This window comes from Macrosteles quadrilineatus, unplaced genomic scaffold (genome assembly GCF_028750875.1).
Source record: "Macrosteles quadrilineatus isolate MER2022 unplaced genomic scaffold, UCM_ALF_1.0 Scaffold_3__2_contigs__length_128488019, whole genome shotgun sequence".
NCBI classification, from domain to species: Eukaryota; Metazoa; Arthropoda; class Insecta; order Hemiptera; family Cicadellidae; genus Macrosteles; species Macrosteles quadrilineatus.
This window is the reverse complement of record NW_026542596.1, coordinates 255,318-269,561: the sequence shown is the minus strand read 5'-3', so window position 1 is coordinate 269,561 and position 14,244 is coordinate 255,318. Positions and strand designations below refer to the sequence as shown.

The following is a 14,244-nucleotide window of genomic DNA, read 5'->3' as shown; positions in this document are numbered from 1 at the left end:
GTTTTTCCAGTAACTCCTTGTAAGCTTAGTTTTGGCATTTCTGTTGATGTAGTCTGCAGTCGAAGGGTCCCACAGGCAAGGATAATTTCGAAATATATCTAGGAATGTAATTATGTCTTTACCTGTCCACTTGTTGCTGTCAACTATATTCACTGTTAATCACAAAAATAAATAGGAAAAACAGTAAACGAAACCAAAACTGCAAAACAAACTATATACGTGTTAATTAACCAGCCGCTTGTTAGCTACTAGGGGTTCACATTGGCTGGCTAGTGCCAGCGAGGAGATCACGCAACGATCACATAAGACCAATAGATGGAGCACGCCTATCTAACTAACATTGAAGCAGGTGAAGCCAGGTCCGCCATCTTGTTGTAGGAAAGAAGCGCTAGATGTCGATAAAAACGGCACGAAAACTCAATGTTCCGCTTCAAAATAACTCGACATTTAGCCTACTTAGACTTGAGTTATATGGTTGAAACTTCGTATGAGTGAAGTCAATAAGTCTGTGACACTATTGGTTTTAAATAAAAGCTTAAAAGTTAGTATTTTCTATTTTAAATATTCATATAAAGTCTAAACTTTTAAAAGAGTTTTGAGATATGACATGAAATAGTTCGTCGGCTACTATTTTTATTTTTTGGTCAGGTAAGTTATGAAACGGTGGATTTTGTAGCTAAAGATTTGAATTTTTTTGATAATATTTTTTTAAATTTTTTGCTGCTATAGTTTGGTTGTAATTTTGGTTATACCATACTCGATACCCGCCGCGGCGCTTCGTGTCGCTTCGGGCAGGCCTACTAGAATCCACAATTATGATACTACTGTGGTTATAACATTTGGCATTGTGCGTACAATGATTAAACATTAATAGCTATTAGTGGAAATTATATCATAACTGTTTGCACTGAAAACACTTGTGTAAAAATACTCATACTTATGAATAATATTTTATAGAAATCAGATTACTTCAAACCAAAACACTAGGATTATGCCCTGGAATTCAAAATATGCCTTATACGCTAGATTTGATTTTATATGATATAGAAATTCATTAAAGTATTCTTTGAAATAAACGATCCGAATACTCTTTATTAGTACCTAACAGTTTTTTACCACTGAATTAATAAACGAACTTGCAAAGATGTGCACTCAGTAAGGCGATTATTGTCTAACTGAAAAGAACAAATTGATTTTGAACTGGGTTTAATACGGAAATCATAAAATCACAGCTACAAAATTGGTTGGTAATGAGTCATAAAATTGTACATTATGTTAAGGCACTATCTGAATTACAATAGCTCAAAGAAGAAAAACAACTACGTTTGTGAAACAAAGTAATGGAAAGTAACATACCTAGTAACCGCGGTACGGAAGAGATAAATTGTAATAGAAAATATTGAGAATTAACAATAAATCAATAAACAGTTTGATGTTACTTTTATAAAATTGAATAATAACCTTCTCAAACAGTTTGACATATTCTGGCATGAATATAAAATTACACTGAATAAAAATCATGGAAATAAAACAAAATAGACTAAAACACTTAAGCACGTAACAACAAATTATAATATACAACTACATAGAATGAGACCAACGATCACATGAGATCAATAAGACATAGAGGAACATAGATTGACATACAAGATTACTTCTTTTACTGGCCCATAAATGTGACTGTTTTCAATAGATGCCGTCTTATTTTCGCCTTATGTAAGGTGTCGCTTAGTGTTTTTGAATAATGATGCAACCTCACTTTGAAATATTTCTTACATATTGCCTTCATCAAAAGAATGATGTGATTTTGTTCTGGCTCCTGTTCAAAACAATGTTCTCCGGGGAAAAAATTCACCTCAACACACTTTCTCATAACTGAAACTAACATTACTTCAACAAGGTTTTTTACACTGCTAATGTCTCCCCTTTGAATGTGGTATTTAACAACAGTGTCTGCTATCAAACAAAGTTTCACTACCCCTTCGGAGGGCTGCAGCAGTCCACCTCTGTCTTTGGCATGAATCAAACTAAGTTTGTTTGTCGCATTTGCCAGCAGTAGATCGATACAACTCTTGCACATAATTTCCTTTCTTAATGATCTAACGACAAAGCCTCCAATGTATTCAACGATGTCGACATGCACATTTGAAGTGTTTCCCACAAGAGTTAGAAAAACTTCATCGCTTTCATCTTCATTGCTTATATCACAATCTTCTAGAGACCTCCATCCAGGAGTTGAGCAATTTATCTCTACTACTTCATTCCTCTTCTTTGTCAGAGGAAGAATGTACGTCCTATTTAAAATAAGAGCATTCCCAGTATTTGATTCCTGTAGTTCTCTGTGCAGCAGGATTCGTTTGAATGATCCTGTGAACTCTCTTGATGAAGGATTATTATTATGGCCGCCACGAGATCGCACGTACCCAAAAAGACGTTCTAAGTGGTCTTGACTCAATTTGTAAAGTGGCAAATAATTTAGCAAGGGAGTTTTACCTTCAACAGACTCGACATATTCACTATACATTGCCAGAGTACTTGTTATGCAAGTTATAAAGCCGAGAAATCCAGTTCTTCTTGGTGACGAAACTATTGCTTGAGTGGTTCCATACTTTAGGTTTGAAATGTACTCTTTTGCCTTAAGAAGGAAGTTACAGTGTTTCTTATAATTCCCTGGGTAGAGCGCTTGTTTACTGTATTTAGCTGCAATGTTTCTAGAATTCAAAATGTCAAATAGCATATCGAACGTCCTTAAGAATTCAATCGTACCAGAACAATTTTCGAACCCTTCGACTTTATTTACAAATAGGTATTCCAGTGAGTCAGCGACAGATGCACTTAGAAGTTGTGCAGCCAATTTTGTTTTCATCTTTTGTTTGGCATACATAACATGACTTGTTGTGATCTTGTTCCCGAGGCAAAGTCCTTCTTTTTGCTGGAGGTCATGTAGCTTCTGAATATGCTGCCATTCAATACGCCGATTTTCATTATCAAACAAAACTTTATAATCGCCAAGAGTATTCCTCACCAACTTGAGCATGTGGGAAGGATCAGGGAAAAAATAGACACATTCTTCCGTGTTAGGGTGGGGGAAGCAATGCATTAAATTATTAGCTTCAAAAGAACATCCTAATTTGTTGGCCATCGTTATATTGCACCCCGTTCCATCGCAAGTCAACGAAGCAACTTTGATTCCTGTTTCGTGTAGAAGGCAAAGGCATTGTTTTACCAAGCCACTGAGCTGTTCGCCTTTTGTCGATGCGACAAAAAAGTGCCCAAGTGGTACTTTCCAAGAAGAGTTAATGGCGACCAAGTGAAAAACGAGTGCTTCTGCAGCAACTGGGGCTGTGTCAACATCAATATCTGTGTCACCAACGTTTACGGTACCATGGAACCGGTTGCCATCCCATTCCAACTTTTTCCTGATGGCCATACAGTCAAAGATCAACGAGCAAACTGGCTGTTTGGGTGCATTACTAGCATGCTCTTTTAGCGCTCTGAATACCTCCTTAGAAAATCCAGGATCGGCGTTAACACTCGAATACCAACGTCCTAGAGTTTTGGGGTGGGGTAAAGCCGTGTTAAACGTTTTTCTAACAAACAAGTAGGCTTTTGGGGACAGAAAGTGCAATGTAATTGCGAAAGATTTAAGTCTGTCATCATAAACTTTCTTCAAATGAGGATTTTGTGTCTTTCCAATAGCTCTTTTAATTAAGCATTCGGAATTTTTAGAAAGCGACATTAAGAATGAACAGTCATCTGATGAAAAGTTTTGTTTACTTTTTAAAGACTCTAGTATGGCTTCCAGATTTGCCACCCTTTTAATCAACCTTCTCTTACTCTGCTGCAATGTCTTTACTTTTTTTTTGCTATCTAAGAGTCTTGACCTGGTCAATTCTAGCTGCTTTTTTAATTTCTTGGTTGGTGAGAAACTGGTACCAGATGTACTTGTACTTGCTTCAGGCACATATTTCCTTTTTAAAGGACGACGTTCTTTTACCTGCGTCTCCTCCGGAAAAGCTTTAAAAATTGCAGGTACTGCCCCTTCTCGAATACGCACATAACACAGTGAAGTACGGTCAATGTCTTCTTCCCGAAAATGTTCAGAGCATACCCTGCTATGCGATTTCGGCTGCCAATCTTTCCTTTTGATTGCGTTTATCCATTTTTGTTTAGTATCGTAATCTTTCGGAAATCTGGAAGAGAAAAAAAAAAACGTGATGTTGCGCTACTAAAATGGCAGATTCTTTAATATGGTGAGAATGCTTCAATCAATTATGTTACCAAAGAATTAACAGAATTATTGTAAACAAGAGTGTGGGTTAGTAAAAGTGCCAGACATCAGGGTATCGTTTAAAACAATCACAGGGTGATTTGAAAGTGGTGTTACTAAATTATAATCTCGAGCAGTTTGTAAATGGAACACCAATAACAGATATGGAAGTATACATGTTAGAGCCCTTTTTTTAGTTTAAAGATAAAGATTGTTCTGTTCATTTTGCATATTCATTATCGTGACAACTTTATGCTATTTTCAGAAAAACACTGCTATCCATAAATTAAAAACAGTGAACACACTAGAGCAGCAAATGAAAAATCACCATTAAAGTTTTAAAAAATGTCAGTAAGACATCTAACTTAACCATACTTATCGTGAATTCAGCCTCAATTTTCATTCAGCCATTCTATGTAATATTATACAACTTCATATAATAGTAAAGTCAAATATACTCACGAGTGATAAGTAATCCCCTCTATTTTCCCTTTGTTGAAACACCCGTAGGCAACACACGAAGTAGGCATGCTAGAGTTAAGAATAAAACATTGAAAACTATGATAAAATAAAATATTTAACCATAACACAACTCACAGCAACATTGACCACTGTAAGACCGTAATCAACTGGCGACGATCAAGGACATTAGGCTTAAGCTCGCGCTCGCCACGAGGGTGTGTGCGTGTCGCAGTAAACATTAGAATAAACGGTATAAACAGACGGGTCTCTTATCTACTCAGATAAACATGGTGTACATTCATCTGTTCATCGTTTTATTCTATCTATTTGTCTAAAAATGAATATTTTTTGCTCTATAATAAAAATGTATATGATAGTCAGAATATAAAAGAGTGTTGTTTTAAGAGTTTCAAAAAATATCATGTGACTTTGAAACTTCATACGCTGTAAACCAGACGTCAGAACTTTATCAAACTTTAATACAATATAGATACATATATTATTAATTAATTTGTAGGTTTTCAGAATTTTTGTAACGCCCAAAAAGTTTTTGTTGTTAATTATGTAAACTAACTTTTTCTAAGAAACGGTAAACGCTAGAAAAAAAATTAAAAGCGTATTTTGAAGGTCATTGTGTTAGTAATAGATATATTTATATCACAAAGGCGTATTGTCACGAATATCATTGATATTAACTAATTTGCGCTCGCTAGTAGGGGTCATCACAGCCGGCAGCCGCCATCTTGTTGTAGATTAGTGAAAAATACTGGCTTCACGTCGCGGCCAACATGCTCCATCTATTGGCCTTATGTGATCGTTGAGATCACGTGACTGCCAGCGGAGGGTAGGCAGCACTCAAAAGTTAAACCTGTTCAACTTCTGATTGTGGCTAGTAAACACTATCGCGCTGGCATTCACCGGCCGCTGGTTCTGGGTCAGACTAGGCTGCTTGCTGGCAATATTCAGCAATATTACCAGCGGCTGGTTAGAAGCGGTTACTAAACAGCCTAGTGTGACCGCGGCTTTAGGTAGGAGTTCGTTCGCTGCGCTCACTTGCCTTAAGGTTAGCTCGTTCGCTACGCTAACTCGCCTCCAGGTTGAAGTTCGTTCGCTATGCTCACTCACCTTTTGGTTGCAAATTAGCTGTTGTCATAAATGTAAAAGAAATAATAGTGCTGCACCCTGTTGGTAATCCTTGTAACTTTAATGCTATTGAACATCATAGAACAGAACCAACTTGTTTAATTGAAACAGCTGTTAAGATTCATTAATTCCATTTCTCATAAGGTTAACATGGGAAACTCCAGAGACACTGGGGCGGAGCCGATTGGACGGATCACGAAATTGATGGTGTATAAACCTATTCCAGGAAATTCTACACGTATGTACCAAGTTTTGTGGCAATCGGTTCAGCGGTGTCTGAGTTTATCACTGCCAAACAAATATACAAACATCCTCTTTTATACTTAATACTTATAGATTATAAAGCCAAATGATACCCTTAAACTAAAAAGGGATTTATAGTCTTAGCTGAAGCAATAAGGTTTGTTTGTTTTGTAGATGCATGAACATTACAAGTTAGAGATGGCAAACTACCTAGACACACTTCCTGAGGCGAAAAGAATTGAAGAGGTAGCCAAACTACAGCCTAAAAAGAAGAGAATAGCTAAAGTGCGACAGAAAGTTGCTAAAAAGGTAAGTAGATGGTGCTGTTTAACCATTCCCATGGTATGAAGTTTGAACAGTGTACCCTTCAATTCTTGTACTTGCAGTGATATCAGATAAAGTAGAGAGTCGAAAATCCAAACGTCAAAAATCTGAAACGTCAAAAATCTTAACTGCTCCTGAGGGTTTGAAAATATTGGAAATTAGCACGGAGACAACAGATGTTTTACAATTTCACGGGCCAAAGAGTCAGCGCCTGGCAGGGAAATGAGTGAATGTGCCGAGCCAGTCTGTGTTTTGTTCGATTCCAATGTATAAAGTCAAAGTTTACATATTTTTTCAAGAAACGAATTACAGTAATGTAACAAAAATACCTAAGCACAAAACTCATTGTTTTTATTTCATTCACTGTATCCTAGAACTGTTATTTTTATTACTGAAGGTTTAATTATGTGTCTATTAGGCATTTCTAGGCTATGTTTGAAAATCCGAACAAATCAGTAATGTGAACTACCTACCAATTGGTTCGGATTTTTGTCTCACTACTGTAAAACCCTAAATCTAGAATAAGGAAGAGACCAAATTAATATAGTACTAGTGGCGTGTAGGGACATAAGTCCCCAAAATGCTCAATAATATAAAACAAATTATTCTAATATTTAAACAAACAAAGAAATATATTATCTATGTGTCAGAATAGATATCCCTGTATATATGCCATATCTTTTGTGTAAAAAACAGTTTGTTGTTTGTCTTTGTTGATGTTATTTTCAATAAATCATTCGAATCACTACATAGATTTAACTCTGCTGAAGCAAGGCCACACTATAAAGGCAGCAAACATATAATTGGTTGTGAATAAATACTGGTTTATTAAGGTAGCTCGTTAATTATTTATTCAATGTGGTTATTTCTTGTTAAACACAAGTTTGAAAAGTTTCACGGTAAAATTATATATTTCCATATTCTATATAACGTAACTAAAAAGTCTTAATTATTATAGGTAACGTTATCCCTGGTTTTATATAGTACATTGCTGGACTTACTGGCAAATAAGTATAATCCAAATGTTAACATTGCGTACTGGCTTGATGATAAATCACGATCAGCTGTATAAAGTAAACAAAATTAGCAGAAAATGGCTTCTAATGCTATTCTTATGGAGAACATTTTACGTTATATCACGTTTTCTGGTAACTTTATGGAAACTCTGCTATTTTTCCCGAGTCCCTGGGGTCAAGATCTTTAATTTAAGACCCCTCCCACTTTTCTGCGACTTACCAGACGTCCAAAATTTTCTGGTAAAGATTTTGTCTTACAGAATTATATATAAGGATTATAGGCCCTAGTATTGAATCTATTTAAATATTATTAATATGAGTATAGTTGACAACCGGCAAAATTTAAAATATTTCAAAAATTGTTTTACAACCATATTGCAACAGTTTTACAACAATTTAAAAACTGTTTTGACAATAATTTTAAAATTGACTTTGCAACAAGTTGAAAATTGTTTTCACATAGGACCAGCCATCCCATGGGCATATCCTAAACACGAAATGATAACGATTTTGTGTGAAATGCATATATATCAGTTGAGCATTTTGATTAAATAGTTCATAAAAACAAATTTTGAGAAAAAACTAGAATCAAAATTATCTTCCCAAGCGGGTCTTGAAGCCCACAATACAAGAAATAAAGGACGTTTTAAAAACATTCAAAAATGGCAAAGCTCCTGGTGAAGATGCGATCCCAATAGAATTAATGAAAAATGGAACCGAAGAACTTTTCATCCATCTACACAAACTGATTCTACAAGTATGGAAAAGCGAGAAAATGCCAAAAGAGTGGACTGAAGCAGTAATAGTCCCACTGCACAAAAAAGGGGACAAACTAGAATGCAAAAATTATAGAGGTATATCCTACTAATATTATGAATGAGAAAGTTTAGATGTATGGATGTATGTTTGTGACAAGTGAACGTGAAAAATACTGGTCGGATTGGGCTGAAATTTGGCATGGTGATAGCTCACATTCCCGATTAACATATAGGCATATTTTTATTTCAAAAATCCTTTCGGGCTCCGCCCCAGTGGCTCTGGAGTTTCCCATGTGAAATGGAATTATTGAATCTTAACAGCTGTTTCAATTAAACAAGTTGGTTATGTTCTGTGATGTTCAATAGCATTAAAGTTACAAGGATTACCAACAGGGTGCAGCACTATTATTTCTTTTACATTTATGACAACAGCTAATTTGCAACCAAAAGGTGAGTGAGCGTAGCGAACGAACTTCAACCTGGAGGCGAGTTAGCGTAGCGAACGAGCTAACCTGAAGGCAAGTGAGCGTAGCGAACAAACTTCAACCAGGACGTGATTGAGCCATGCGAACGAGATAATCTTGAAAATGAAGAAGTTAAACGGGGCAAAGCCCGCGGGTTACAGCTAGTCCCTTATAAATACAAAATACAAAATACTATCTAAACTTATCTTAAACAGACTTGGAGACCACCAAGCAGGTTTTATGAAAGGGAGATCAACAACAGACTAAATATTTATTCTAAAACAAATAACCTCAAAGTATTGGGAATACAACAAAGATATATATGTAATGTTTGTTGATTTTAGCAAAGCTTACGACTCAATAAACAGACATAAACTGTGGAAGATGATGAAAAAGTATGGATTACCTAATAAAATTCAGTTGGAAAAAATGTGTATAAACAAATCCAAAGGGAAAGTAAAAATAGGGAAAGAATATACAGATACATTTAATATAAATACCGGAGTGAGACAAGGTGATGGTCTATCGCCATTATTATTCAATATAGCACTAGAAGAAGCTCTCAAGAAAACAAGAAATAGTGAAGGAGGGGCAAGACTTACTGATAAAATAAACCTTCTAGCATTCGCAGATGATGTAGCCATTGTAGCTGAAAACAAAAATACAGTAAAACGCCAATTATCCGAATTAATTGGGACCGGGGTCGATTCGGATAATCAAAAATTCGGATAATCAGACACAGAATGGTAATAAAGAAAAAGAAAGTGTTACACAACGAATGAACTTTATTGAGTGGATAACTAAGACATAATAGAGATGTTAAATTGAATTTAAGTACAAGTAGAGAAACAAATGCTGATATTTATAAAAACAAAACTACAGTACAATATAAAGTTCTTTACAAAAAGTTCTTTTACAACGCTTACTTGTACATCTCGATCAGCGTAAGTTGCCGTGACCTTGTAGCTCGTTTCCGCGCAGCTAAATCACGCACTCTGGTTGCCGCTCCATCCATTTGAGGGCGTTGTCAAAGCACGTGAACGCCTCACTATGTGATGGTACACTTTCGTCTCCTGCATCTTCGTCTCCCCCGGTCTCATTGCTTTCATCTCCATTGTCCTGTTCATCCATGACACTCACAGCGATTTCATCATCAGTCATTATCTGGTATCCTTGATCGTTCCTATCACATTCCAACCACTCTTCCATATCATCGACATCACACTCCGAACAACCCGCAATCTCCTTAGCCATGTTTACTAACTCCCCAACTGACGGCAATTCCGGTTCGTCTTCATCAACGCCAGCAGCTTCAGCAGTTAGTTCTCGTTCTTTAGCTTGCTTTTCAAACTCGAGTTGCTCTTTTGTCGACGTACCGTTTATTTTGTTCCACGCCCGTTTAAGTGAAACACTTTTAACCATGTTCCAGGAGTCTGCAATCATGTAGCAACAGTCTTTTAAGTTTATTTTTTTGTACGAATCCAAAACTTGTTCCTCGTCGTTCTCTTCAGCTAGGAGCAATTTACGAAGCATCTGTTGTCTGTAAAGACGTTTTGTGCACTCAATCACACCCTGATCCATGGGCTGGAGCAGACTTGTCACGTTAGGAGGTAAAAAGAGACACTTAAATCTCCCCTTTTCTCTCACGAGAAGATCTAGTGAAGGATGCGTTGGCGCATTGTCCATGATAAGTAGAACCTTTCCCTTTTTTCCTGTTTCTTGTTTAAATTTTTTCACTTGAGGAATAAAGGTTTTGTCGTACCACTCCAAAAAAATAGTGCTCTCCATCCAAGCATTCTTCTGGTTGGTGTAAGTCACTGGTAAGTTGGCTACGTTCTTAAAAGCCCGTGGCTTCTTTGCTTTGCCGATCAATAATAAAAGAAGGCGATGGGTACCAGTAGAGTTAGCCCAGACCATTATAGTGACGCGATCTTTACTGACTTTGTGTCCGGGAGCACTTTGTTCTCTTTTAGATGCTAGGGTTTTTCTTGGCAAAGCTTTCCAATTCAAACCAGTCTTGTCAGCATTATACACAAGATCAGGGTCGTACATTTCTGTTTCTTTTTTAAATGTCTCCATAAATTTATTAGCAGCTTCACTATCAGCAGAAAGTTTTTCACCGGCAATATCCAATTCTCGAATGCCGTGCCGATTCTTGAAATTGCGTATCCATCCCGTGCTTGCCTTAAAATCAGCTACAACCATTTTTTCACTGAACATTCGCGCCTTTTCACACAAAATAGGTCCTGAAATCGGTTGTCCAATAGATCTTTGTTGCAAAAACCAAGTAAAAACTGCATTTTCCAGCTGTTCATCTTTAGCCTTTTTCATCACTTTTCGTGACGAACATCCATCATCACTTTCCAACGTAGTCACAAAACTTAAAATCTTTTCACTGTTATTTTTTATGTCAGTAATCGTAGCCGCCCCGACACCAAATCTCTCCGCCAATACCTTTCCCGCCACTCCTTTTTTTAGTTGGTTGATTATTTCCACTTTGTTCTTTAGCGATAGGACAACACGTTTTCGTTTTGCACTCATTTTACTTGGTTATTTAACACACGTAACCATACAGTAATGAAGATCACAAGTTTGACAATCTCACAACTCTATAAAAAATCAGCGATCCGCACAATAGAAGAGGGAGGAGCTAACTGACCTAAAATCCGCCAAAAATCGATAGTTCGCGTGTCATTGGGTAGGGGGAGTGGCTGCAGGTGCATGCGCTGTACATTCTGCGCATCTAAACGCTGTCTCGATGTCAATTCACTACACCGCCGCGCGGGGTGGCGACGTCATTGTGTCTACGCGGCAGTCGGTCAAATTTTTGCACTTAGTTTTAATTTTTAATATTAAGCTTGGAGCCGATTCGGATAATTGGCGATTCGGTTAATCGGCGTTCGGATAATCGGCGTTTTACTGTAATCTCAAAGTGACATAGACATAGACATAGACTTTATTTGCACAAAACATTCCATACATGTCATAACATTTAGAATAGGTGCATTGTCAAAATTAAATCCATACATAAAATATTTAACATTAAAACTTTTAACTTAAAATTAAACACTTAAAAAAAAAAAAAATTTCTAAATTGTAGTTCTGTAAAAATCTTCAATTAAGTAAAAAGCCTTGTCAATAAGAAAATTATCTATTGTATCTTTAAATTTGGTTTTGCTTAATGACTTATAGCATGGCGGAAGCACATTGTACAATCTCAGCCCAGCGTACAATGGAGATTTTTCATATAGGGTCAAACGGTGTCTGGGGAGTCTAAATATATTTTCATTTCGGGTTTCATACCTGTGATTAAAATGTATTGTTTCTGGTAGCTCATTTTTAACTGAATGTATGTAGTTTAATAATTCTAGAATATACAACCCCGTTAATGTATGAATTCTTAAATTTTGAAAATGTTTCTTACAAGAACTGCGTGGATGAGAGTTGGTAATAATACGAATAATACGTTTTTGTAACCTGAATAAAGTTTTAATACCAGTAGCTTGACCCCATAAAATTATGCCATATCTTAACACTGACTCCACATAAGCATGATAAACTACTTTAAGTGTCTCAATAGAAACACAGTCCCTTAAATGTATGAATAAAGATGATATCGACCTAATTTTGTTACGTAAATAATTCAAATGTGAATCCCATTTAACTGCGTCATCTACGTAAACCCCTAAGAATTTATGAGCTTCAACTAAATTAAAGGAACAGTTTTCCATATTTTTGTGTCTAGTAGAAAATTTAATAATATTTGTTTTTCCAACATTAAGTTCTAACCCATTTTCTAAAAACCATTGCTCCATGTCCTTTACCACACTTTGCAGAGAAGAAAACATTTCAGCTGTATTATTATTTTTGATCAAAGCAGTAGTGTCATCGGCAAAAAGAATTAGTTCTTTATTAATAGCTTTTGGAAGATCATTAATGTAAATAAGAAAAAAAAGTGGGCCCAATACTGAGCCTTGGGGAACACCTGTGGATATAATTTCCCATGGTGAATAATGTTTCTTGTTATCTTCTAAAATTAAAGTTCTTTGTTTTCTTTCAGAAAGGTAAGATTGTATTAAAGAAAAGCAACTTCCCCCAATCCCATAATCAATAAGTTTTAGCAACAGGAGTGAGTGATCCACACAATCAAAAGCCTTAGACAGGTCACAGAAAACACCTGCTGTGGCCTGAGACCTGTCCAAGGCCTCTGCAATCTCATTAACAAACTGAGTAAGAGCAGAAACTGTGCTTAAGTTTCTTCGGAAACCAAATTGTTTATTGTAAAATAAATTATTACTTTCAAAATAATTAACTAGTCTATAGCTTATTACTTTTTCAAATATTTTAGAAAAATTACTTAATATTGATACTGGACGGTAGTTATTAATATCTGATTTTGAACCTTTCTTAAAAACGGGAGAAATTTGGGAGTACTTGAGTTGATCCGGAAAAATACCATTCTCTAAACACTGATTTATAATAAGAGATAAGGGTGCGGAGATAATGTCAGCAGCAGATTTGATCAATTTAATTGGGATTTCGTCCCAGCCTACTGAAATTTTGTTCTTTAGAGAAAGGATGATCTTTTTTATTTCATCTTTATTAGTGGGGCTAAGATTGCACAATGTAACCCCACCATCACTGCAGTATGATTTTACAGACGAATGAACACCATTGACAGAAGCCTTTTTTACATTCAGATTAATAACTGTATTACAGAAAAAACTGTTAAAAAGCTTAGCTACATCATCAGGATTATCAACAGTGGTTTGGTTTGTATCATCTTTTAAAATAATTTTGTATCTCTGAGTACGGTTTAAACCCAGTTCATTGTTAACAATTTGCCAAGCTGCCTTAGACTTGTTTTCAGATTTTCTAATTAGGTTATTATTTGAGATAATTTTTGATTTTTTTACAACTTTATTAAATATTTTTTTGTATTGCTTTACATAGGATAAAAACTCTTGGTTTCTTCTACTAAACTTGGCTTCCAAGTGCAATTCTCGTTTCCTCTTACTGGAAATTCTTATACCTTGGGTCACCCAATTCAGAGTAGATTTATTAGTTTTAGCATTCTTTTTTAGTGATTTAACAGGAAATATATGATTGAAAGATAATAAAAAATTTCTCAAAAAACTATTGTAATTTTCATTGGGGTTTAAAGCGGGGTTAAATACAAAATTATTATTAGTGCTCTGTAGATATTTGCAAAATTCATCTGTATTTCTATCAGAGATGATTCTTTTCTTAAAAGAACTAGAAGTATTCTTGATGGTTTTACACTTGGCTAGCTTAGGGAGGTTTATAAATATAGCATTGTGATCAGAAAGACCTAACTCAGTGTTTAACCTGTAATGGCAACTAAACGTTTTGGGTGTGATAAAATTATCCAAACAAGTAAATGAAGTATTTGTTATTCTAGTTGGCTCCTCAAATTGAAAACAAAAACCATTACATTCGACAATTTCTTTAAATCTACTTGTGAATGTGTCATTCGTTAAAATGTCTATGTTAAAATCTCCAGTTACAAAAACAGTATTTTTTTTGAATTTTTTCTGTATTAT

General features: G+C 35.6%; 1 protein-coding gene across 1 annotated transcript in view; it reads left to right on the top strand.

Moving 5' to 3' along the window:
• LOC128990431 (nucleolar transcription factor 1-like) overlaps nt 1–14,244 on the top strand; it is a 158,479-nt gene that overhangs the window by 68,746 nt on the left and 75,489 nt on the right. The window contains exon 11 of the mRNA XM_054412793.1: nt 6,293–6,427. Coding sequence (XP_054268768.1) covers nt 6,293–6,427 — 135 coding nt within the window. The remainder of the gene's footprint in view (nt 1–6,292; nt 6,428–14,244) is intronic.